We start from the raw sequence: 27,114 nt of genomic DNA, 5'->3' as shown, positions 1-27,114 counted from the left end.
ACCTTCTTAGCACGAGTCTGTTTCTGTGAAGAGCAGTTGTCTTCCCAGAATCGGTGCAGAGTGGCATGACCAGCACGAGTCTGTTTCTGTGAAGAGGTTCCTCTTGGTTTCATCCTAGCTTGCATAGATAAGATATATGGTTTTGCAAAATAGCTGAGCAAGGAAATATAGAAAACACACAGTATAACAGTAAAATAGACTTTTTAAATGATAGTGAACAGAATAGACTGACCAGTCCACCACAAAACGTGTCCCAAATTGTTACTGTTACCATCTTGCCCTGTTTTGACCTTCAATCTCCATGTTATTCCTGGTATTCACCACTCATCCTACATCATGTTTGTGTTCCAGGGACAATTGCCCTTCATTGCCCGTTGCTGTGTAATTGCAGACGACTGTATGACTTGCACAACCCAACACTCCCTCCTTATCCCAATGCTCGGGCTCTCGTGGGAGGAGAGTTACCTGGTAAGTGTGTTTGCTGACCTTCTTACCTGCAACGTTCCAAGCTCAGGAATAGCTTTATCTCTCCTCTGTCTCTCCCAGAGGATTTTTATTCCCCCGTGTGTCTATATTGTCACTGGCACAGCTACTGCACTTTGCACTCTTGCCAGCCTCATGCAGTTTAGAGTGCAGTGTGTCTCGCTGGGAAGTCTCTGAGCTCAGTGCACCTTGCACTCTTCATACCTGTGTTCTCTCTTGCCTTTGCACTCTGTGTGTGTGTCTGTGTGTGTCTGTGTGTGTCTGTGTAAGTAGATTCTGCACTGACGTTACACAACGTCTCTGAAGTGACTGGCCAAAAAAAAGAGAAGTGGAAAAAGATAGGAAAAGCTCTTCCTGAAAGAGACAGCCTAGAAAACAGAGAGAGAGAAGAAACTTGCTCCTGTTCATGAGAAAAACTCGAGACCAATTCTTTCCCTGACTGCCTGCAGGTCCCCTTGGTAAGGTGAGACAGCAGCTCCAAGGCAGAGAAACCTTTGTAGTAGGAGACAGCTAGTGACAGAGACAGCAGAGAGTATGCGCCACCCAGAGCTTCTTGGGCTTGTCTCTCTGACTGTGTGAGAGTGCCACCGGGAGAGAGCGCGAGACAGAAGGAAGAAACCAGAGACAGCAGAAAGAGGAAGCTACGGGCTGCCCACTCTCAGACAACTGCACATCACTGAGCAGACAAGACCTCCACAATGGTCAGGTGAGAGAATTACCCTAATTTAGAGCTGTTTAAGGACTATTACTCCCATCAGCAGCTACATGGTGGAGTAGGTCTGCAGCACCTGCAGCGTCAGAGGTTCCCTGTCTCTTTTCTAATAACAGGCCATTAGCTCTGGTGTCAGACATACGCCTGGGTCACAGGATTTAGTAGTAGATAATAATTTGCACTCACAGGACATATATAAATACAAAAACATTTTAATGGCACTTCACATTTATTTATACATAGAGATCATACCCCATGTTAAATGTCTCTTCTTCAGTGTATACTGCCTCAACGTTGCTTTCTCTTCCATCTGAGATCTTCCTTATTCTCTTTTGGTTTATTAACCCTTCTCTCGAGTCCATACCTCTCCTCTGTACTTCTATATACTTGATGTATATTCACCATTCCTCTGCTCTTCTTCACGTTGTCCTACTCCATGTTTTGTCCTCTCCCCAGTGCTCCCTCACCTTGTCCTTCCTTTGTAGCATCTTCTCAATATCTCTGTGCTCTCTTCTGTGTAGCCTTTATCCTTATTTTATATTGGTAATATTAGAAAGAACACTGGGCAACAATCCTTCTAATTTTTTGTATCGTATGTGTTCAATAATAATTGAATATTATTGAATAATATACCTGATAATATAATAATATACCTGATTTTTAAAAATCTAAATTAAATGTATATAAATATACTGTATATATATATATATATACATATATATATATATACTTGCCGGCACTCTTGAAAAAAATCATCAAATAGATGCCTGGGTGCAATCTTTAAAACATGTTATCAATATAGTCCTCAAAAAAGGAGCACTCACAGGTCTTATAAATAGAAAAATATTTAATCGTTTTGTGCCCCTATTAAATATTTTTCTATTTTTAAGACCTGTGAGTGCTCCTTTTCTGAGGACTATATATATATATATATATACACATACACACACCATTCATATATATATATATATATATATATATATATATATCATTTGGAGAGGTAAAACTTGACTTGCCTATTTTAACCCAAATTAAGTATGTAACTACGTGCAATGGCAATAGAATGTGCACTTATAATTATTATCATTAGATTATACGTATCAATATTTGTTTATATAGATATAACCTTGAGTTCAAACTGTCATCTAGTTAGGGTTCTGCATCAATGACAAGGCAGTAGTTATATAAATCATAAGATAAGAGAAGGCAAAACAGAAAAGAAAAGAAAGTCAGAACAGCAATATAAGAGTATTCCAAGAATAAGGCCATTCTTTTACTGATATTCTACTATTACAGTCCCATGCTTTGCTTATGGGTCAGAATTTGTATGTGATTTATATGTTTAATCTACACAGCCTTCTATTAAGCAGCGATGCGGAATATCATTTCAGATACGTAAATATTTGTGCATTATTATCATTAAAGTTGAGACAGCAGCATCTTGTATATTGTCTTTTACAATTCGAAACTCACAAAATCGTAACAGCAACTTTTTAAAAAGCCCCTTTTGCAAGTAAAACTCTTGATATTATTTTTTACCCAAATGAATTATGTTTTATAAAACTCATGATATGATTTTTCCATGGCCTTTTATAATGGCTTTTAATACCTACATCACGGCATACTGACATCCCTAGACACGGCCCCTTCAACTACCCAAATGTTGCATGTGTAGGAAACCCTCTGTGCATGAGTGAACTATAATGGGTGTACCCCCAGAAACACTGGCAGACAGCCACAACCATCCAATTGTGGGAAGAGGTGATTTCTTAATTTTGTTTTTTTAATATCCTGCTCTGCAGGTAGTAAATGACCCCTTATATCTATTATCCAACGCCATAGGACAACATATGTCAAACTTACAAGTCTATAATCACAAGGCTGAGCTAGTAAACCCTTTCTGTAATTCTATTGGCTCCTACCAATCATTAAACCTCACTGGACAAAAGGGAAGTGGATACGATTAAAGAATAAGTGTTATAGCCCTAGTGCATTTAATTGTGATACAAGAATTTATTTTACTTTATGGCTCTCCTTCACTCACTTCATTCTCTGTCTCATACAACATGTCTCTATTGCTTTGCAATGCCTCCCACCGGCCAGAGCAATTATGCCAAATAAATCCTTTTTCAGGTGGTTTCACCAGAACATTTCAGCGCTGGACGCTGAGGCTCTGCTTAAATCTCGGGGGGCGCATGGAAGTTTCCTGGTCCGTCCCAGCAGAAAAAGGCATGAAGAATTCTCACTGTTTGTAAGGTGGGTGCTTTAGAATCCTTATTGATTCCTTAGGCCATTAGTTTATGATCAGTATGTGTAGAACGCCACAGGGCTGCTGTTAGAGAATAAGGGGTCCCAGGCAATGCAGGGAAGCTTGGGGGGGTTTAAAACTAGTCCTGCAGTTGACAGAACAGACTTAACCTCATATATGCCTCCCTCTCCAGTCACAAGGGTGTCACACAGTTAATGATAATCAATATGATTCTCACTGGTGTCATCTTGATAAAAGGAATTTTCCCCAGGATCTTGGGTGCAAAGGACAGGGTTGTAAATAGAAGGTGCACACGTGAGATATCAGTGCTTTGCTGTGGGTGCTGTGATTGCTGCTTGTTTGGGTTTGTTTGTCTCAGGCTTTGGGTGCAGGAATTGCCCTAATGTACAGCCGTTTTTCTGTTGCAGGTAGAGGTCCAACGTTACTGGGGCGGCTATTAGGCTTGCATCAAGCAGGCAACGGAGAATGGGTCTCCTCTGGCAATATGTGGGCAACAGGGCTTGGATGTATCTGAAGTGTATAAGGGTCCCTCTAGTGTTGCTGCCTCTAGCTTTAAACGCAATGTCATACAGAAGAGACCAAGGGGGCAGCAGAAGGCAGAGAAGACAACATAGAAGCTCAACTATGTGTCCAAGAACAGTGGTTATTGCTTTGATGGTCTTAGAGCTCATAAGAGTGCTGTTTGGCACCTGAATCTTTTTAACTCCCCACATGATGCCAAAAAAGAAATTGTTAAAGGGATATTGTCACTGTTTTTTTTAAAAAAACACACCAGTTAATAGTGCTGCTCCAGCAGAATTCTGCACTGAAATCCATTTCTCAAAGGAGCAAACAGATTTTTTTATATTTAATTTTGAAATCTGACATGGGGCTAGACATATTGTCAGTTTCCCAGCTGTCCCCAGTCATGTGACTTGTGCTCTGATAAACTTCAGTCACTCTTTACTGCTGTACTGCAAGTGTGTGTGAATGTGTATTACAGAGTACATGGAATTGACTGTGACATGTAATGAAAGAATCTGCATAGAATATATTTTATATTGAATTAGCCTCCCCAATCAAACAAATCATACATAAAAACTGCATTTATCCTTCATATATTTTAGAATTGATTATAAAAGTAGTAGGTACAGTACTGTGTTTATTGTATATGATCTGGTATAATAAAGATGGACTTAAATGTCATTAATTAGCTCCCCAACGCGCTTGGCACTTGGGCCTGGTGGTCTCACAGCAGAAGCTGATCTGATTTTTACATTATTGCCGCAGGGTTAAAGGCTCAGTGACGCAGATCCGGATCCAAAATTCCAGCGCCTACTACAACCTTAATGGGGGAGACAAGTTTGCTAGTCTGTCTGAGCTGGTGGATTTCTACATGGGGAAATCGAAAGGCCTGCAGGATGCTGATGGGAACCGAATCAAGCTGAAAATCCCACTGAAGTGCTCAGACTCCACCAATGAGAAGTAAGAACTGGCAATGTTATCAACACTTCATTCAGGCCCGGATTTATGGAGAGGCCACCAAGGCCTGGGCCCAGGGCGGCAGGATTTTAGGGGGCGGCATGCTGTCCAACCACACCCACATTGGTTCAGAAACACTGGGGATGTACAGGAGATATGATAGTTTTTAAATTTTCCCATGTACCAATCCGGTCCCGGTGATGAAAATTTGAGTGAATAAAAGGGAAGAGACGGGGGCAACGAATGACAGCGGGCCTAGGGGTGACCGCTATGTAAATCAGGCCCTGACTCTATTCACTGCTGCTGCTTTATGATTGAGTAACGTTGCTGGTCCAGCTATAAATCCCATGCTCAGTGTCACACTGGTGTGTCTGGGGCCCATTGGTGCTGCCACCAGCCCCCCAGCCGTGAGTGCCACCAACCCCCCCGCCCACAAAGTGCCACGCTGCCCCCCTCCCCCTGCACATACCTAACTGTCTGCTTTCTCCTTGGCGGCATGATCGCATGCAAGTGGGTAAGGGGGGGAGCAGCACAATCAGCACAGAAGTGGAATTGGGTCGGCGACCCAGTCATCCTGATGCATGATGTGACCCCTACAGTAGTGGCGTAACTAGATATTACTGGACCCCATAGCAAATTATTCTAAATTAATTATGTTTTATAAAACTCATGATGTGATTTTTCCATGGCCTTTTATAATGGCTTTTAATACCTACATCACGGCATACTGACGTCCCTAGACACGGCCCCCTCAACTACTCAAATGTTGCATGTGTAGGAAACCCTCTGTGCATGTGCCGATCAACTATAATGGGTGTACCCCCTGAAATACTGCCAGACTTTACCGCAATAATCCAGTTGTTGGAAGAGGTGATTTCTTAATTTTGTTTAATATCCTGTTCTGCAGGTAGTAAATGACCCCCTTATATCTACTATCCATCTATGTTGTCATAGGACAACATATGTCAAACTCACAAGTCTATAATCACAAGGCTGAGCTAGTAAATCCTTTCTGTAATTCTATTGGCTCCTACCAATCATTAAGCCTCACCGGACAAAAGGGAAGTGGATACAATTAAAGAATAAGTGTTATAGCCCTAGTGCATTTAATGGTGATACAAGAATTTATTTTACTTTATGGCTCTCCTTCACTCACTTCATTCTCTGTCTCATACAAAATGTCTCTATTGCTTTGCAATGCCTCCCACCGGCCAGAGCAATTATGCGAAATATATGCTTTTTCAGGTGGTTTCACCAGAACATCTCAGGGCTGGACGCTGAGGCTCTGCTTAAATCTCGGGGGGCGCATGGAAGTTTCCTGGTCTGTCCCAGCAGGAAAAGGCATGAAGAAGTATCACTGTCTGTAAGGTGGGTGCTTTAGAAATCTTATTGATTCCTTAGGCCATTAGTTTATGATCAGTATGTGTAGAACGCCACAGGGCTGCTGTTAGAGAATAAGGGGTCCCAGGCAATGCAGGGAAGCTTGGGGGGTTTAAAACTACTGTGTGTCCTGGGGTATTACAGAGTACATGGAATTGACTGTGACATATAATGAAAGAATCTGCATAGAATATACTTGATATTGAATTAGCCTCCCCAATCAAACAAAACTAGGGATGCACCAAATACAGGAATCAGTTCGGGGTTAAGCCAGGATTGGGCCTTTTTCAGCAGGATTCGGATTCGGCTGAATCCTTCTGCCCGGCCGAACCAAATCCAAATCCTAATTTGCATATGGAAATTAGGGGTGGGGAGGGAAATTGTATAACTTTTTGTCACAAAACAAGGAAGTTAAAAATGTTTTCCCTTTCCCAGGATTCGCATTCAGTTCGGTATTCAGCAAATCTTTCTCAAAGGATTCGGAGGTTCGGCCAAATCCAAAATAGTGGATTTGGTGATCCCTAATAAAAACTGCATTTATACTTTTGGATAAATGTTTTAGAATTTATTATAAAAGTTGTAGGTACAGTACTGTGTTTATTGCAGATTATCTGGTATAATAAAGATATACCCAAACATAGGAATCCCCGTCCGCCTATGGCTGCAGCGCTTGCCACTTGGGCCTGGTGGTCTCACAGCTGAAGCTGATCTGGTTATTACATTATTGCCGCAGGGTTAAAGACTCAGTGACGCACATCAGGATCCAAAATACTGGCGACTACTATGACCTTTATGGGGGAGAGCAGTTTGCTAGTCTGTCTGAGCTGGTGGAGTTCTACATGGGACAAGAAGAAGGCCTGCAGGATGCTGATGGGAGCCAAATCGAGCTGAAATACCCGCTGAACTGCTCAGACCCCACCAATGAGAGGTAAGAACACTTATTGGCGATAGTATCAACATTCACTGCTGACTCCACTCACTGCTGCTGCTTTATGATTGAGTCACGTTGCTGGTCCAGCTATAAATCTTGTGCTCAGTGTCAGACTGGTGTGTCTGGGGCCCATCGGGGCTGCAACCAACCCCACAAAGCACCACGCTGCCCCCTCCCGCTGCACATACCTAACTGTCTGCTTTCTCCGTGGCGGCATGGTCGCATGCAAGTGGGTAATAGTGGGGGAGCAGCACAATCAGCACAGAAGAAGCGGAACTGGGTCGGCGACCCAGTCTGACCCTGCTCATCCTGATGCATGATGTGACCCCTACAGCAGTGGCGTACTAGATTTAGGGCTCCTAAATCTCCTGGGCCCCCTGCAGCCTCTTTAGTTAGGCTCCTGCCCTACAGGCATCTGTAACTCTCTCCTCCTGATGGGAGGTGCTTCCGCTATTCCTGTAAGTGCGTGGCAAAATATTAGCCACACCCACTGTGATAAACAGTGACAAGCACAGGAGTGGTTATAATACACTGTGAGCCTAACTGGGGTGGGAAACTGGTCCCAATGAGCACAGACGGATCATCTCTCTGCGCAAGTTTAATCCTTTAACATGAAAGCAAGAAAAAAATGTTTTATTTGTGCTTGAAAGTAATATGCGTGGTTGTTACGTAATTCAATTGGCGGAAAAAAAAAATATTTAAAAAAACAACTATATTTTTACTGATACAGAATTGTATCTTACAATGGGAGAAACAGTGTTGTTCACCTTTAAATTAACTGTTAGTATGATGTAGAGAGGGATATTCTGAGACCATTTGCAGTTGGTTTTCATTTTTTATTATTTGTGGTTTTTGAGTTATTTGGCTCTTTATTCAGCAGCTCTCCAGTTTGCAATTACAGTATACCAGTTGCTAGGGTCTGAATTCTCCTAGTAACCATGCACTGATTTGAATAAGAGACTGGAATATGAATTAGGAGAGGCCTGAATTAAACGATGAGGAATAAAAAGTAGCAACAATACATTTGTAGCCTTACAGAGCATTTGTTTTTTAGATGGGGTCAATGACCCCCCATTTGAAAGCTGGAAAGAGTCAGAAGAAAAAGGCAAATAATTCTATAAAAAAAAAAATAATATAAATTTTGCTTAGAACTAAACACTCTATACCATACTAAAAGTTAAGGGGTTTGTTTATAGACTTACAAAGCATTTATTTTTGCAAGCTGAAAAAAGTCAGGAGAAGAAAGCAAATAATTTAAACATTATTTAAACTATTAAAAATAAATAATGAAGGCCAATTGAAAAGTTGATCAGAATTTGCCATTCTGCAACATACTAAAAGTTCATTTAAAGGTGAACCGCCCTTTTAAATGTACCTTAAGAGACAAATAAAGTAGTTTTGTTTCCCCTGTAAAGCAATACTGACATCACATTATGGAATTGAGAGTATTGATGATGGCACCTGAGTTTCTCCAGTGAGATGTAAACCATACCTCCCAACTGTCCTGTTTTTTGAGGGACAGTCCCGTTTTTGACAGCTCAGCCTGCAATCCCGGGCTTGTAACTGAAATGTCCCGACTTTCTCTTTGGTCTCCTGCCAGAAAAAGATACAAAGTTTCTAACTGAATTGGCTTTTGGCAGAGACCCCCGGATAGATACTTAGATATATTTGTAACAATTCAAGATAAGTAAATAAGTAATTGTAACAATATAAGATAAGCAGGTCTCTTGGGAGAACTTAGACTCACAGCTTAAAGGGCAATTCACCTTCATTAGCAAAATTGTAATGACATAAAAACCACAGAAATGTGTTCAGACTAGGGATGCACCGAATACAGGATTCGGTTCGGGATTCAGCCAGGATTCAGACTTTTTCAGCAGGATTCGGCCGAATCCTTCTTCTTGGCCGAACCCTTCTTCTTGGCGAAACGAATCCGAATCCTAATTTGCATATGCAAATTTGGCCGAATCTATCGTGACGGATTCGGAGGATCCCTAAGTCAGACTTTCATAGCCTTCCAAATTTTGTAAAATGAACATGGTAATTAGGGAGTGTGGTCAAAAAAGAAAAAATTTTTGTCCCTCTTTCTATTTCCAAAATGTTGGGAGGTATGAACTAGGGAGATGAAGGTTTTTGCCTTGGGTGCTTGACCATAAGGGGACACAGTCAGTGATGTAAATTAGAGTGCGCCGCATCCCCCTGCAAAAAAACCTTCAGAGGGGCCAGCGCACAACTATTCCCATCTTCACGCTCAGCCCTGGCTCCGCCCATGCCCCGCCCCAACTCCACCCATGTCCCGCCCAGACTTGGTTTCTTACTAGCTGTAGAGGAAGCAGACCCCATAGTCCAGGTCCCCTGTTCCCCAGGCCCCCCTACGACTGCGGGTTCTGCTTCCTCTATAGTTACTCCACTAGGCACAGTTTTCTGGGTCGCTCTTTATTAGTGACACTCTCTATGTAATACAGGAGGGGGCTGTTTTTGGCTCATGGAGAGGTTTGAACATTGACGCTGTACAGACCCAATTTTAGGCATTCAGGCAACCCTGTCACCAAAGCTAAAAGGTAACAACCTGACTTCCAATGCTCGGTCAGCAGGCTGATCTACAAAAAGTCTATGGATAGGGCCACACCTAGAAGTGTAACTAGATGTTACTGGGCCCCAGAACAAATTCTATTTAGTGCTCAAATTCAGGGAGATTTAGTCGTCCGGCAACAAATCAGCTCTTCTTCGGGGTGACTAATCTTCCTGAACTGCCTCCCGCTGGCTAGAATATAAATCGCTGGTGGGATGGCACTCGGAACGAAGTCGCCTGAAGTTTCCTCGTGAGGCAACTTTGTAAAACAAAGCGCTCCGAGTGCCATCCTGCCGGCGATGTACATTCTAGCCAGCGGGAAGGCATTCGAGGAGATTAGTCTACCTGAAGAAAAGGAGATTTATCACTGGGCGACTAATGTCCCCAAATCTGAGCATGTGTCTCTGCCCTTAGGGTCCCACAATTTTGATAAATTGGCCTATTCTACCAAGATATACATTAAAATTATTTATTAATTAGGGTAAAATCAGCATAAAATAAACTCTGGAGAACCACAGCGAATTCAGTGCGTCTTTATTTTTCACAACATGTTTCAGATATAAATATCGTTCATCAGGTACAATAAGCACCTGATGAAGGATATTTATATCCGAAAACATGTTGTGAAAAATAAAGACGCACTGAATTCTCTGTGGTTCTCCAGAGTTTATTTTATGCTGATTTTGGAAATCTTGTGGCTCGGACGGTGCCACTGCTCTGCTGAAAGTTACCCTGCTACGTTTTGGAGTGTGGGACCACCAAAATCGAAAAGTTTTATTAATTAGGGCCTCACTGGGCCCCCTACACTCTGCGCCCCCTGCAACCTCAGGATCTGCTTCCTCTGTAGTTACACCCCATGCCACATATTTTATATAGACACCCGAGGGCCTGTGCCTAGTGGGGCATCTATAGAAAAATACATCTACAAAACAATCAAATCCCCAGTTGGTTCCTATGTGTTGCTACACTGGTGCAAAACTGTCAGTTATCGAGTCATTTTGCACAAAAATAGAGAACTTTATTTCCTGGGGTATTTTCTACTTCGTTCCTGGCACAGCCCAAGGCAAGGGCCCGTTATCACAAAGGTTCAAGTTTCTCTGTATTTATATTTCCGTCTCTGATGAAAAGCCCTGAATGGATTTCAGTAGGACGGATTGTAAGGATTGCCTGGAGCCGAGTAAACAAAATCATATAAATATGAAAGTCTTCTATGTAAATTCTGCTCATGTCAAACATTAACGGAAGATATAAAAACGATGTAAAGAAATTGCATTGCTGTATAACTCCAACCCCTATTGCCCTCTGGACACCTTAAGGGGTTGTTCACCTTTGAGATAACTGTTAGTACGACGTAGAGAGTGATATTCTGAGACAATTTGCCATTCATTTTAATTTTTTATTATTTGTGGTTTTTGAGTTATTTAGCTTTTTAATCAGCAGCTTACAATCTGGCTGCTAGGGTTTTAATTCCCCTAGCAACCACGCACTGATTTTTATAAGAGACTGGAATATGAATAGGAGAGGCCTGAATAGAAAGGTGAGTAATAAAAAGTAACTATTACAATACATTTATAGTCTTACGGAGCATTTGTTTTCAGATGGAGTCAGTGACCCCCATATGAAAGCTGGAAAGAGTGAGAAGAAAAAGGCAAATAATGCAAAAATAAATTTGAAAAATAAATAACCACCCCTTTAACTAAACCCTGCTGTGCCAGTGACCCTATCCATACTGAACACAGGGATACTCAAGTTCCAGTTTAATTCACATCCCATAAACATGGGGCTGCACAAGAACACTCTGATGAAGCCATCAACTTGAACATGGGTGGAGCAAGAACACTATAATAGGGCCTTTAACTCAAACAGGGAGTTGGTCTAGAACACTTTAAGCCTTGAATATCAAACAGTAGTCAGGTCTATAACCCAAACATGTGTGGGGCAAGAACACTCTCATAGGGCCATTAACTCAAACAGTGCATTGGTCTAGAACACTTTGATGGAACCTTGCAAACCAAACAGTAGACATGTCTAGAACACTTTGATGGAGCACTTTGCTCATATAGTTGAGTTGTCTAGAACACTTTGATCAAGCCTTCAAATCAAACAGTAGGCAGGTCTAGAACACACTGAAACAGGAGAGTGAACTAGAACACTGTGATAGAACCTTCAATTCAAGCAGTGGTCAAACTAGAATACTCTGATGGAGCCTTCATAAAAAAATTAGTAGATCTAGAACTTTCTAATGGATCCTGCAACTCAAACAAGGGGTTGGATGGCAACACTTTGACTGAGTATTCAAGTAAAACAGTATTTGGGTCTAGAATACACTGATTTAGCCTTTAGTTGGAGCCTTCAGCTCACACAGTGGCCTGAACTAGAACACTGGAGCACTCAGCAGTGGGAGAATATTGAACAATCTGTTTCAGTGGGCGATGCAGGGGACATTCACTCTTGTAGGTCTAGAATGTTTTCCATACACAAGTAGATATCCATAAAGGAATAGATATCACTATGGAAGTGGTGGGTCACATTGGGCTGATCGGATCATTTGGCCCCTCTGTAGACCCTTCAGGATTTTCTCGTTTTCCTGACTGATAGTTGAGTGAGACCCAGTCATATATGGGGGAGTTGAGGACCACTTATTTAACTCATACACAAGTGCTGATGGAGACAAAAGTATCAGTGTATGGCCAGATTACAAAGGAGGCACCAGATACAGATACAGTTGTTGTTTAAGGGCCACAACCCATATTGGGGGCCCAGCCTTGCTGCATCTGTTCTCTATCTCCAGTCCTGTTCTTTGTGGTCTCTCAACCCACAAGCCTTTGACAAGATTACCTTTTTGGCGCCATTTACTTCTGTGTTGTTAGAACCCCCAGCAGCCACTGGGTCTGCTATAAGAATCTGCCTGCCATCGGTCGGCATGTAAGAATTACTGATGAACTTGCAGCAAGATACAATAACCTTGGGAGTTAACGATTAACCCAGAGATACAGACTTTTGCTTTCTAAACTTATCGACTCATTCTGTTACCGGCAGAAAAATGTGGATGAGATATTTCCAGGTTATTTTGAGCAATTGTGGGCGGCGGAGAAGGCAGTTAATGTATTTGAATTTCCCAGGGCTATAAAGAACTCCTCCTCATCTGTAAACCCAACAATCCTAATTTACCAAAGTACACTTTTCAGATACAAATCATAATTGTCTTTACCCACAATCCAATGCATAAATAATACAAAACAGAATGGCCGAGGGTTCTGCTGTATGGTATCCAACCAGGGAGAAAGCAACAGGCACTCACAGACCCCGAGGCAAAGTAAAAGAACTGCAGGCTTTATTCCAGGCAAGAAGAGAACAAATATACAGCCTTACGCATTTCATGCAAGCAGGAACTTAATCATCATTAACCTGGAGTGTGCACTCCTAATGCTATGGTGATGGGCCCCTGGAGAGGCTTTTTCCAGCTCTATAAAGTTAAAGGTGTTGTTCACCTTTAAATTAACTTTTAGTATGATGTAGAGAGGGATATTTTGAGACAATTTGGTTCTCATTTTTTATTATATTTCTGTTATATATATTTTTATTCAGCAGTTCTCCAGTTTGCAATATCAGCAGTATGGTTGCTAGGGCCCAAATTCCCCTAGCAACCATGCATTGATTTGAATAAGAAACTGGAATATTAATAGGAAAGGGCCTAAGTAGAGCCAAAAAAAGAAAAGCCTTCCTGCTAGCTTGAATTTAAATCGCCGGCGGGATGGCACTCAGAGTGCTTCGTTTTCCGTTTCCTTGTGAGTCAACTTCAAGTGACTGAGGAAAACAAAGCGATTCGAGTGCCATCTCATCGGCAATCTAGATTCTAGCCAGCTGGAAGGCAGTTCGGGCAAATTATTTGCCGGAAGTAGAGGCATTTTGTCACCAGGCAACTAAATCTACCCGGATCTTCACATGTGTCTCTGCCCTAAGGCTACAAACATATTATCATTGCTACTTTTTATTACTCCTCTTTCTATTCAATCCTCTCCTATTCATACAGTCTCTTATTCAAATCAATACATGGTTGCTAGGGGAATTAGGACCATAGCAACCAGGTGGCTGAAATTGCAAACTGGAGAGCTGCTGAATAAAAAGCTAAATAAGACTAAAAATAATGAAAACCAATTGCAAATTATCTCATACTAAAAGTTAATGTAAAACAGTTGTTCACCTTTCAATCAACTAATAGTATGATGTAGAGAGGGATATTCTGAGATACAAGTTGCAATTGGTTTTCAGTTTTTATTATTTGTTGTTTTTTTAGTTATTTAGCTTTTTATTCAGCAGTTCTCAATTTTGCAAACTCAGCAATCTGATTGCTAGGGTCCAAATTACCCTAGCAACCATGCACGGATTTGGAAAGTCCTCAGCTTCTGATTTTGGAGCTGGCCTTGAGCAGCACATCACTGGTACAAAGACTGGTACAGAGCAATATCTGTTCTGCCATTGGTCCACCACTGGCCCATTCTTTCCGCTCCTCTTTCCTCTTTCTCTCTCGCAACCTACTTTCCATATTAAATATTTGCATCTTTCCTTCAGAAAGCGAAGGCAAATGAGGGCTTGCAGAACGGTGGGTTTGTGTTTATACCGATATATAAAAAATGTTGGACTGTGTCCATGTATGGATATTATACTGGGCTTAAAGGGGAACTTAAGCCTAAATGAGTTTACAGACAGAAATGTTGGATTTTTATAGTAAACTCACTATGCCAGCCCAAAGATTCAGCAGCCCTGTAACAGTAATGAGAAACTGTCAATAAGAGCTCGCCATCTGGTTAGATCATGCTTTGAGTGTCAGTGGCACTGCACATGCTCAGTACGCTCTGAGCTGCTGTTGTGAAGTCAAGCTTAGGTGTCGCCTTGGGCTGATACAGGAGCCTAAAATCATATGGAATCTACTTCTTTTACAACTGCAGCTAACACATGGCACCTTAGATTGCCAGCCATTGACACTTACTCTCACAGTTCAGCCATTAATACCCATTGTCACGGATACAGTACTTCCAACCGCACATGACTTTAGGTGTGACTATCAGGGGTCACTCACCTTGCACACAGGTTAGACTAACACAAAAGCACCCCAAACACCAACCAACACCCACAAAACTCATTCACTACCACCATCTATCATTCACAGGCGATAGAAACCTAATGTGACTATTTCCCCTGTTCTCTCTAACAGGTAATAATTCACAATACACCAATGCATTAAACACTCTCTCACTACAGTCAGTTCCTACTGATTCAACCAGTACTCCAGCATAGCAAGGGTTAATCAGCATACACACAGACTAGCGTTTCCATTCAGCATCCAGAGGGTTAAGGCTGACAGTTAAACTGGCCACAGACGCAAAGATCCGATCGTACGAATCAATGTGGAAGAAAGAAATGCAAATAATAGGGAGAAAGGGTTAATGCTAAATGTGGACATTGCAAAGGTAAAATAAAGAAGTTATAGAATGGGCAAGGGGCAGGAGGGGGGACTTTAGTTCACAGATCTCAGATTCTGTCGCTCTCAACTGGTACCGGCAGTCTAAATTTGCTAATATGTCAAAGGCCACTAAAAATTAAAGGGGATGTAACCCTAAAAATAAAATGTTATCTAATGAAAACGAAAATGTAATTCTAAGCAACTTTCCAATCTTCCCCTCTTAAATCATCATGACTGTGTATAAATGCAAGCGCTTTTGAAGGCAGTCTCTGCACTGGTGGTACTGACTTTTGAAACAATGCAGCAGAAGGCACAAAATACCCGGTGATGATACTCAGAGTTGTGGAAGGTGCAGTATAGGTGACATTTATCATAGTCAGCTCTACAGTAACTGGCGTCTTCCAACAGGTGGTATCATGGGCACCTGACAGGCCCGGAAGCTGAAAAGTTGTTGCAGAAAACGGGGGAGCCCTGGACCTTTCTGGTTAGAGAGAGTTGCAGCAAACCTGGGGATTTTGTCACCTCCATACTAACCCCAGAGCAGAAAGATGGGGCGCAGAAGGTGACGCACATCAAGATAAATAGAGAGGTAACTATGATGCAATACCTTATATTTCTATAATATACCTAGAACAAATATACACTGCTCCATATACACAGGCATTTGCATCCCTGGAGAGAATACACCCACATATATACCCTGATAAAAGTTTTATAATACACAAAAGCCACGAATATCCTGTAAATGATATCCTTATAAACGGTGACTAGTGATGTCATCAGTTATAATTGGTGAGTAGTGTTGTCATTTTTGTCACATGACTCACTGAAACTTGTGTATTATAATAAATAAAGTTCCCCTTGTTGGAAAATGTGAGGATATTAGAAGTTACTTCGGAGTTCCATGACCTGTATAAAAACACTCCGCCTTCGGACTCGTACTTTAATATGGTTATGAAACTCCTCGGTGACTTTTAATATCCTTATATTTTAGATTTGCAGATTCCCCAAGAGCTCCCTCTGACTTGGATGGATTCTGTTCTCAAGCTAGCTTGGTTATTATCACCTTGACCTTGAGGAAGAACCACCTCATTGGTTATTTGAGCAGTTTTTCTGTGTTTTTCTGTGCTCTTAAGTGATATCTCTATGCTCTCGCCTGGGTGCTAGTGAGAAAGAATAACATTCTATGTATGCAGATTCCCCAAGAGCTCCCTCTGACTTGGATGGATTATGTTCTCAAGCTAGCTTGGTTATTATCACCTTGACCTTGAGAAAGAACAATCTCATTGGTTATTTGAGCAGTTTTTCTGTGATATCAATCGATATCTCTATGCTCTTGCAATGGTAACGCCCTTTTACCCCTGTAAGTTATAATGCCATAGGTTCCTAAGTTTAGAAAAACTCTGATTTATTTTTCGAGGTACTGACTCTACCGGAGTTAAGAATCCACGGAGTTTGTGTCAAATAAACTTTATCTTTTTTTACCTCCGGTGTGAATTTCCAGGGGAGTGCCAAAATTTAAAGGGGTTGTTGGCCTTTAAACTAACTTTCAGTACGATGTAGAGAGGAATATTCAGAGACAGTTTGCAATTGGTTTTCATTTTTTATTATTTGTGGTTTTTGAGTTATTTACCTTTTTTTCAGCAGCTCTCCAGTTCGCAGTTTCAGCAATCTGGTTGCTAGGGTCCAAATTACCCTAGCAACCATGCATTAATTTGAATAAGAAATAGGAGAGGACCTAAATAGAAAGATGAGTAGTAAAAAGTAGCAAATAATAAATACAGTTTGTAGATTTACAGAGCATTTGTTTTTATATGGCGTCAATGAACCCCAATTAAAAGCTAGAAAGAGTCAGAAGAAATAGAAAAATAATGCAAAAACTGTAAAAAAAAAAAAAAAAAGAAATAATGACTTAGAATTGGCCACTCTATAATATACTAAAAGATAACTTAAAGGTGAACCACCCATTTAAGTGTCCAAATTCCCCTAGCAACCATGCACGGATTTGAATAAAAGACTGGAATATAAATAGGAGAGGCCTGAATAGAAAGATGAGTAATAAAAAGTAACAATAACAATACATTTGTAGCCTTAAAGAGCATTTGTTTTTTTAGATGGTGGTCAGCGACCCCCATTTGAAAGCTGGAAAAAAGTCAGAAGAAAAGGCAAATAAATAAAAACTAATAATGAAGACCAATTGAAAAGTTTCTTAGAATTGACCCTTCTATAAGTACTGAAAGTCAAACTCAGGACTCCTGCGTTACATTCAGCAGATCTAACCACCATTCTGTCCCTTGGCAGGAGAATAAATATTTTATTACCAGGAAGAAATTTGAGTCACTTACAGAACTCATTGAGTGGCACCAGCAAAAGCCAATAGAGGAAACAACAGGGACCGTTCTATACCTAAAAAAGGTAAGTGAGAACTACCCTCAGTGGTGTAACTATAGCTAATAAAAAAAACCCTCCTTCCCAGCCGCTCTCTTACCCGGGACGCATGTCAGACAGGAGTGGGCGGAGTTGGGAGTGAGTGGGCGGGGTGGAGGTGGGACATGGGCGGGATGGAGGGCGGGGCAGTATGTGGGCTAGAGGATGGGGATCGGAGTGCACCAGGCTCTTCTGAAGATTTTGTTGCAGGGGGGCCCGGCGCATAGTTTCGCCACTTACTACCTTCCTCCTCCCTCTTTCTCTATTGTGTCTAGAAAAATGGGGCCCCATTACAAGGACACACAGATACAGGGAAACTAAGGCCCCTTTGGAGGAATTTGTGATTCTGCATCCTTGAGCTTGACTTACATAATATACATTATTGTTGATGTCATACAGTAAACGCCCCCTTCCCATTTTATACCCAAGTCATTAACTATGATTCTCTGTACTTCCGGCACCTTGGCTGCTCTCTTCCCCATGGTCAGGGAGTAAAGGCTCTGAGCTGAGTGAATGGGCTAGCTGGGTTTTACCATAGCACTGATCATTGTAAGTATCAAGTAAGAGCTCGCTCAAGCTTCCATTAACCTTTACACACCTTCTAAGTTAGTGCCTAGTTGTGAATTTGTGTTGACCATGGGAAAGTGAACAGCCCAAAAACAGGAAATACAGGACTCAAATCTTATTACCCAGGTTATATAGTGGGACAGACATTATTCTCTTCCCCGCAGTGGGGGTCCTAGCAGAGCTATTGCTAAGGTTCCTTTTGCTATAATTGCCATATTCTTTCTCCCACAGCCTTGTTACTCCACACAATTCAATGCTGCTGACATTGAAAATCGGATGAAAGAATTGAACAAGAAGTCGGCGCAAAATGAGGCGGCCAAAGCAGGATTCTGGGAAGAGTTTGATGTAAGCTTCAACCCTAGCAGTGCTTCTTGCTTTCACTCCCATCAGAACTGCATATGTCCGTTCCCTTGTCTTTCTCTTTAAACACCATTCTGTTCTATGGCGCGTTAAAGCTCATCGGCAGTACTGAGTTCTGATTGGTTGAGGTTCAACCTGTAATGTATTCCAAAATGGAAAGTTGTAGTTCTTCACATTCTTCTCTTTGCCATTTTTATACCTTCCAGGAAAACCAGACAACACAAACTTTATCTTCTGTGAGCAATTTAACTTATTGTGCTTAGGAGATACACAGATTTGCCAATGCCCCAGTTTGATCAGTTGAAGTGCTGGACCATTGCACTAGACCAGTGGGTGTGGTGCTCCCCCTCCTGGAGGGTTTGGGGCAGCTGGACCTTCAACTAAGGCTTAAACCAAACATCTCAGACCACTGCACTAGACTAATATGCAGAAATGATTGTATTTCATGTATCACCGTCTGATTTTGCCTCTTGGGACTCCCACAGGCTTTACAGAAGCAGGAGCCCAAAGTTCACAATGACCGTAAAGAGGGACTAAGGCCGGAGAATAAAAGCAAGAACCGCTACAAGAATATTCTGCCCTGTGAGTCTCCTGCCGCAGACACTTCTCTTTAGACCAATACTTAATCTTGATCTTGTTTGGTACCTCAATCAATTATAAAGGCAGTTGTGCCCAATAAGTACAGACACAATATTTTCATGTCATTTTCTAATCTGCTTTAATTTTTCTACCCATTTGATTCATATATAAGGCCCTATACCACCTATTTATTTTTCATACTGCTCTTCAGTTTGAACAAGAACCCATTTATGTTGCAAAAGGTAAGTCCATTTTGGATAAAACCTTAATCTCTTTGCATGAGTCTCACTAGGAACCTTCTTGCCAATAAGAGAATACAATTTCCATAAACATACAGAACTCGGATTCCCTGTATTTGCTGCTCCTTGGCTGCTCTCTTTCCCATGGTCCACGGTTGTTGACCTGATCATTATGGGTCAGGAGAATCAACAGAAACACATTTAATGACTCGTAGATCTTTCAGAGGACCATGAAGAGTTTTATCTTAAGACACAGAGGGTCATTTTTGGAATAAGAAAGTTGAAGTTGTGGAATTTGTGCCTCAGCTGATACTGATCCATACAGTAGTTTCAAGGGAAGGTGTAAATATGTTTGGTCAGATTAAAATGGGCTCAGTTTTGTCCCTATAGAGCTTTAATTCTTACAGAAAAACCACCCAGAAATGGTGGAAAATAGTGATTCTGTGCATGGTATTTATTGGCTAAAACCCCCATTAGTCACTCCCATGGGTCACTGCATTGCACTCAGCTCTCTGAACAGGGAAACTAGAGATGCCATTTGCCCTGAGCCAAATGCCCAGAGTCAGACTGAGCCGACAGGACACCGGGAGAAAATTAGATGGGCCCCGTCTGACCCAGGCCCATCCCTCTGCAGCCCTGTGAATAATTCAGACTAAGAAGGCAAAACATATGCATTGTGGCACTCGCATGCTCACTTGTGCGTTTACTTGCTGGGGAGTGGGATGGTGTATGAATCAAGAGGGGGCCCTGGAGATTGTGAGGGGGCCCTTCACATTGCAACTCCAGTGGGTTTCTGCTGCCCTAATCCGACACTGAAAATGCCCATAATCAAACGATGGAAAAATACCCTTCAATGAACAAAGGACTAACTGTAATACATTTTAATATACTGTATATATTCTATCTAGGGGTTTCAATGCTGCTAGTTATAGTTCCTTACAAGCTGGTTGGGCTCATCCACTTCCTATTGCTCCATCTCTAATATTTGCTTTTTCCATTCATCATTTGTCACCTTTGGCTTCTCCACATGTGCATTCCTTCCATGTTGTCTTTCCTCTCTATTTATCTTCCCATCTTAATTCTTCTTGTTTTATAGATGATCACACAAGAGTTATACTGAAATCTGGAGACAAAAACATCCCCGGCTCCGATTATATCAATGCCAACTATGTTAATGTGAGTAATGGACTGGGGGGCTTGAGATCAACCTACCTCTGCCATGGCTACTCAATACCATTGTTATCTGCTGTACAGTAACCAGCAACCCACCCGTCCCAGCTACACAGCATGTATGCCAACTCTAATGCCACTGGAACCCTTATTTCTTCTGTGGGTCTTCTCAATAGAGATATTTACTCCTTTTTTCTGGTCACGTCTACTTTGATGGCGTCATTTCCAGTTTACAATGACAGCACTTCCTGTTTCACTCCTTTTTTTCTGATCATGGCTACTTCTGATGATGTCACTTCCGGTTTACAATGACAGCACTTCCTGTTTCTTGATGGTCAGCTTTCAGGTCAACCCGTACATGACTTGTTTAAGGCACATCCCAGCCTTGGGATCCAAAGCATTCTGGATAATAGATCCCATACTTGTATACCTATGTGGATCTAGCCACACAGGGATCTATTTGGAATGGAAATGAAAGTCTGGCCATGTTTTCTGTATATTCACTTGAATGACACTATGTTACAGTATTTGGTTACCAATCATCCCATGAGTTTGCATCAAAAGGCAGAATATTATGAGTTATAACCACCATACTCTGAATTTCTCATTGCCAAGGGATTGTATCATGTATCCCTGCTGACCAGCCATGTCATAGCCCATAAAACATTTGGGGAAAGTGCATTTCCGCTCTATAACAAACGAGGGATCGTTACATAACTGCGGAATTGGGAAGTGTCTTATGAAATGTAGGAAATTCACAAGTGCCGACTGACCTTTAAAGTTTCACAAATACATTCACAAACACACACTTATATTTCATCTAAGTCATCAACAGGACAAAAGATACCATAACTATGAACCAGCCTTGCCAATAAAGCTACCGTAGCTGTAAATTCAAATTTACATGGATTTAGTTTTATTCGTTTTCTGTAAAAAAAATGTGCAGTCACTGATCGCTGTGTTGTCTTTACAAATAAATCTAAATGGGACACAGAATATTGTGTCTTCTTAAGCCAGAAAACAACTTTTGATTGAGTTGGATTAAAAGCAGACTGTCCTTCTCTTGCTTTTACAATTAGAACAAGCTATGGGCAGAAGGTGAACCCCCAAAACGTTTCATTGCTTGCCAAGGTTGCCTGAACGCCACCACAGGGGACTTCTGGGAGATGGTCTGGCAGGAGAACAGCCGCGTTATTGTAATGACCACCAAAGAAATAGAGAAGGGCCGGGTGAGTGTCACATATGTCTGTATGTGCTGCATAGATACAGTAGGTTGCTTACAGTTGCATCCAAGAGAGCAATGGGGTAAACTCTGACCTGTGGTCCAGAACCATCAAGAAAGAAGGGTGCAACTAAATGACTTGCCACCCGTCATTCATCAACTACCCTCTCAACCTATCTCATTCTAGTTTATTGCTACTATTAATAAACTCACTTTAGTTTAGAGCTACTAGACCTAATATACCCATCTGGTAGCACCCAATTTGTTATTCTTCCATAAGGAAATCTAGTTCATTATCTTCACATTCTCAATTAGCAGTCATTCTAGTTTAGAGCATGTCCTCCTCCCATTCTGTTGGGTCTTGAGTCTAGCACCCAGTTGTTCTCTGCAGCTTCCTGAATGGACCTTCGGTCTTGTGCAGTCAATAGTCATCCCAAGCCATCTGTCATATATTCAGCCTTCTGTTATCATGCCCAATGTACCATAACCCCTTTTTATTTTCTCCCTTATTCAGACAAAATGTGTTCCATACTGGCCAGATGTGGGGACCAACAGAAAGGAGTTTGGGCGGTTTTCGGTAGAGCTAGTAAGCGAACGTGACACCAAGGAGTATAAAGTCCGACTTCTGCGTGTGTCTTTAACAGAAAGCGTGAGTTTGAGCAAATCTTCCCTGCATCCAAGTCCCATACATCCAATACTCTGCCTTAGCCTCCTTCTTTCCTCTATACCCATCAAATTCCTCTTCCAATAGGCAGATTATATCCTTCATTTCTATCGTACAAATTATATGGTGCCTTTCAAAGAAGTGTGAAATCATTCACATTGCCCTAGTGAAACGTAGAGTGTGAATTCCCTCCTTCTACCTCAGCATAACAAAACCAACCACACTCCATACAGATAGTTCCCAAGACATCAACACTGAGACGTGCCAGGACATTACATCAATAAAAGTTGGTCAATGACATTTGAGAGATCGCTAGTATGATCTCAAATTGTTTCAGTACTTTACCCCTATATTAGGAAGAAGATGGAGAGGAAACTTTCCTTTTCAGTTAGGTTCCATTAGGCAAGTCTTGCTTTTCCTGCCCATTTAGACTTTTCTTGACTAGTGTTCATATCTGTCACTTCTTAGCCAGACTTTCCCTCTGTTAGCAAGTACATTTCCCCATAAATTAAGTGTTCTATTGTTTGTCTTTGCAATCCCAGACTGAAAAGGCTTGTGATATCCATCACTACCAGTACCTGACCTGGCCAGATCATGGGGTTCCAACAGACCCTGGCGGTGTCCTAAGTTTCCTGGAAGAGGTTAATTGCATGCAGGAGAGCATAGAAAAGGCTGGACCCATTGTTGTGCACTGCAGGTAACCCTATAATATTAACCGTCATTGGCTCACATTCCATCCCTATAGAAAAGGAGAACTAGATTTATAAAGTCCACAATGCCTCAGATGTCTTAATAAGCAATCTTCTCTCGCAGTGCTGGGATTGGCCGCACAGGGACCATTATTGCTATTGACATGTTGCTGGACCTGATTCAAATGAAAGGTGAGAAAGTGCTAAGATAAGAGAGAAATTGAGCAGAACCAACATTCATCCACATTTTCACTGTTCACTGTTACATCGATTACTCCACCTTCTCATGATTAGAGAAAACGTATGTCTAATTCAATTGGGTGAAATACATCCAGGGTCTGTTTACAGTAGTCCCACTAAAATATCTTCCATGAAGACAAATTTACATGGGCTCCACCACAACTAAATTCCCTTCACTCAGTCCTCTTTTCACATTTGGTTATTCTTCCATTAGCAATAGTTTCACCCCTTCCTCTGCTCCTTTCTCACTCACATGACCACCTCTTGGCCATACTTGCACCCCTACATTTATTCATCTTTGCCCCCTCTGTATGCCTCCCCCAGGGTTGGACAGCGATATCGATGTGCAGAAGACCATCCAAATGGTGCGAAAGCAGCGCTCAGGGATGGTGCAGACCGAAGCTCAATACAAGTTCATTTACTCTGCCTTAGCACAATTTATTGACTCCACCAAACTCAAGTTGAAAGCAATGGAGGTACTAGAACTGTAGAAAATGGACCATTGTTTGGGGCTATGTGTAATTCATAGGCATACTGAGTCTTTCAATCAGAACTTCTAGGACAGATTTCTAATCAGGACTTCTCCAATCAGATTCTACTCCATGTAACATTCCTGATGGTGAGGGTAAAGTTTGTGTATGGGAAGGCTGATCAATGATCAGATTTTCAATGCAGAAACCAGCCAATTCTGTGTATAATACCCCAGAAGACATGGCAGACTAAATGATGGGTCAATTTTCAGCTATAGAATCCTAGAAGACGTAAAAATAAAGTCTTGGTCAACTTCATATACTGTATAGTCCCCAGAACACAAAGCAGTATAAATACTGGGTCAGCTTTATGTATAACATCCCTTTATCCTACACAAAATCATTTAAGGTGTCCCAGATTCAGTTCCATGTTACAACACCCCAGAAGACATGGAGGGATAAATTCAGTGCCAATTTAATAAAAAAAAAAAAAACTCCCAGAACACAGGTTTAACTTTTAGCACTTTAATTTAGAATTCGTCCCAAATCCCAAATTCCACATCTGAATAAAGTCTGGGATGAAGGTTTGCTGGGAAATGACACAAGGATCAGAATAGGTGAATAGAGTTTTAGTGTAGTGAGTTTTCACAGCGAGAGAATTTGGGGTGTGACATTGCTTGTTTCTCCCCCACAGAACATAAAGACGACAAAATCTGAATATGGAAATTTGGTGGTCTCCCTATCAAAACTGAAAGTTACGAGAAATTCCTCACAGTAAGATTTGCTATCAGATCCTACTAAAGTTAACGGAATCGTATTATTTTAGAAGATTTTTTTGTTGTTGCCAATTTAGTAAAGAAAAAGATGGAATTTTTCAGGCACTTTTAACTGGGGAGGGGGAGGTATAGCACCAACTGGTAGCCAATAAAATCATCAGAATGTCATCATTCAGTAACAGATTCAATTCATTGAGAGAACTTTATCTCATGGTTTATCACGTGAAAAGTAATGAACGAGATTCAATTAGAGGAAAAAAATCTTCTCTTTATTCCGTTCCAGTTTTTTTACCATAGACTTTAATAGAGTTTTCAAGTGATAAACAGTAAGATATGTTTTTCTGAATTGAATTGCATCTCAAATTGAATCTTGTCCATTAGAGATCAGTACACGTCTGTTTTTTTTAAAACCTGCGCCCAACCCCGAACCTTACACGCTTACCCGACTTTGCAACCCCATGGATTTTCACCCGACCCGTTCCCTGTAGTGTTCGCGGGCCGACCGGAAGTGGTGTCACGGGTAAATGTTACTTCTTTATCCACAATGATCCCTCCTATTTTACATTTATTTGCGTTGACCAAAAAAAACTGCGTAAGTTCGGCTCCCCACTCCCCAGAATTTTTTTCCTCCTCTTGAAAAAGTTAAGGTATTTCTGAACAAGTATTTCAATGTTGTTATGGCAGAGAATGAACCACACTAGTTGCACCATACAGTTTGGGAAATAGATAAAAAAACTCATTATCCAGATAACTAGAAATAAGACCAATTCCTGTGGGGTTTCCTATTTGAACAAATAATTCTTCAATTTCTACTGATTTCCTTATAGATAGGAATTTATCACCTTGTAAATAAGCCACATTAATGCAGTTTGGGGCAAACCCCGCCTATTCGTTTGCTTTTAGTTTTTTAATGGTTTTAACAGCCTTCGGGCATAGAGAACTATTCCATCGAATATTAGGCGTTTGAGTTTTTTCATAAATAACCTCCCATTCGAGTTGTGAGTAAATTTGAATTTAATAGAGTAAGGGTCAAGGCACACAGGCAGATTCAGGGAAATTAGTCCCACAGGCTAAAATGTAAATCGCTGGCGGGATGGCACTCGGCACGATTCATTTTCCAAAGTCGCCTCACAAGGAAACTTCGGGCGACTTCATAAAATGAATCGCCATTGAAAATGAGTGCCATCCCGCTAGCGATTTACATTTTAGCCTGTGGGAAGGCAGTTCGGGGAGATTAGTCGCCCCGAAGAGGAAATTTTTTGCCGGGCGACTAATCTCCCTGAATCTGCCTGTGTGCCCTGACCCTAAAAAAAAAATAAAAAAATTCACAAATTAGACATTTGATAAATTACCCCCTACGTAGGGCGCATTATGCACACAGAAATCTCCACATATTTGCATGTTTGTTCGCAGTTGTGCAGTGTGCTTAGGCCCATGGGAACAGCGTTATTAATACACTGCTATCCTGCCTAGGGTTGCCATCTGGCCGGTATTTTACTGGCCTGGCCAGTAAAAATTATGGTTGATCCCAATGTTATTAATAAAGAATAAAAATAAATATATAGGAAGGTCAGTGATCCCAATGTTATTAATAGGGAATAAAGATAAATATATAGGAAGGTCAGTGATCACAATGTTATTAATAGGGAATAAAGATAAATATATAGGGAGGCCAGTAATCCCAATGTTATTAATAGGGAATAAAGATAAATATATAGGAAGGTCAGTGTTCCCAATGTTATTAATAGGGAATAAAGATAAATATATAGGAAGGTCAGTGATCCCAATGTTATTAATAGGGAATAAAGATAAATATATAGGAAGGCTAGTATTTTTTTTCCAGAAAAGGTGGCATCCCTAATCCTGCCCAAGGCCAGTTAGAGTCCATGTATACCATAGTAACTACATCTCTGCACTGCAGGAACCAGCCCAAGGGAACAGTCTATGAGAATCTCAACGCCGTAAAGCAAAAAGAAGTGGTGGAGGAGGAGAAATCAGCAGAGGAACAAATATAACCCGTGTAAAAGAAGTGACCTTAATATGCTGTACGTTATTATCATATGTTTAATGGGTCCTCTAGTGAGCCTCATTCTTTCTAATCCTGATCCTTCTCCCCAGCTGGACATTTCCCACCTGTAGTTACAGACAATAATCCTCCTAACTGGACTGCAGTATTGTATCCACTTGTATCACATGAAAGGCTGGATTCTCTTACCACATCACTCCATTTTGCTCTTATTGATGTGTGTAAACAAGCGCAAAGCATTGGTACCAGAATCCAGACTGACAACATTGCACCCAATGGCCGAAACTTCAGATTTATGTACTAAATAAAAGTTTTTTTTGATGAAATAGCAAATTAGAGTGCGGGTCTTTACAGCAAATCTATATGTGATAAATATATATATATATATATATATATATATATATATATATATA

General features: G+C 41.2%; 1 protein-coding gene across 2 annotated transcripts; it reads left to right on the top strand.

Moving 5' to 3' along the window:
- Positions 1-392: 392 nt before the first annotated feature.
- Positions 393-27,027, top strand: ptpn6.S (protein tyrosine phosphatase non-receptor type 6 S homeolog). 2 transcript variants are annotated; one of them, XM_041570831.1, is made up of 18 exons: positions 393-468; positions 933-1,189; positions 3,329-3,451; positions 4,734-4,928; positions 6,171-6,293; positions 7,039-7,233; positions 15,681-15,861; positions 17,574-17,687; positions 18,498-18,611; positions 19,112-19,208; positions 20,541-20,620; positions 21,694-21,843; positions 22,351-22,485; positions 23,043-23,197; positions 23,314-23,381; positions 23,754-23,905; positions 24,594-24,673; positions 26,597-27,027. In XM_041570831.1, exons 2-18 carry the CDS (start codon positions 1,182-1,184, stop codon positions 26,688-26,690), a joined length of 2,064 nt encoding a protein of 687 aa, XP_041426765.1. In that variant the 5' UTR covers positions 393-468; positions 933-1,181; the 3' UTR covers positions 26,691-27,027. The 2 variants fall into 2 exon arrangements, with proteins under 2 accessions (XP_041426765.1, XP_018082769.1); XM_018227280.2 differs by lacking the exon at positions 393-468 and having other exon boundaries at positions 639-1,189.
- Positions 27,028-27,114: the final 87 nt, after the last annotated feature.

The sequence above is a fragment of the Xenopus laevis genome, chromosome 7S, assembly GCF_017654675.1.
Source record: "Xenopus laevis strain J_2021 chromosome 7S, Xenopus_laevis_v10.1, whole genome shotgun sequence".
NCBI lineage: Eukaryota > Metazoa > Chordata > Amphibia > Anura > Pipidae > Xenopus > Xenopus laevis.
The sequence above is the reverse complement of the archived record's forward strand: the minus strand, read 5'-3'. Positions and strand labels throughout refer to the sequence as shown.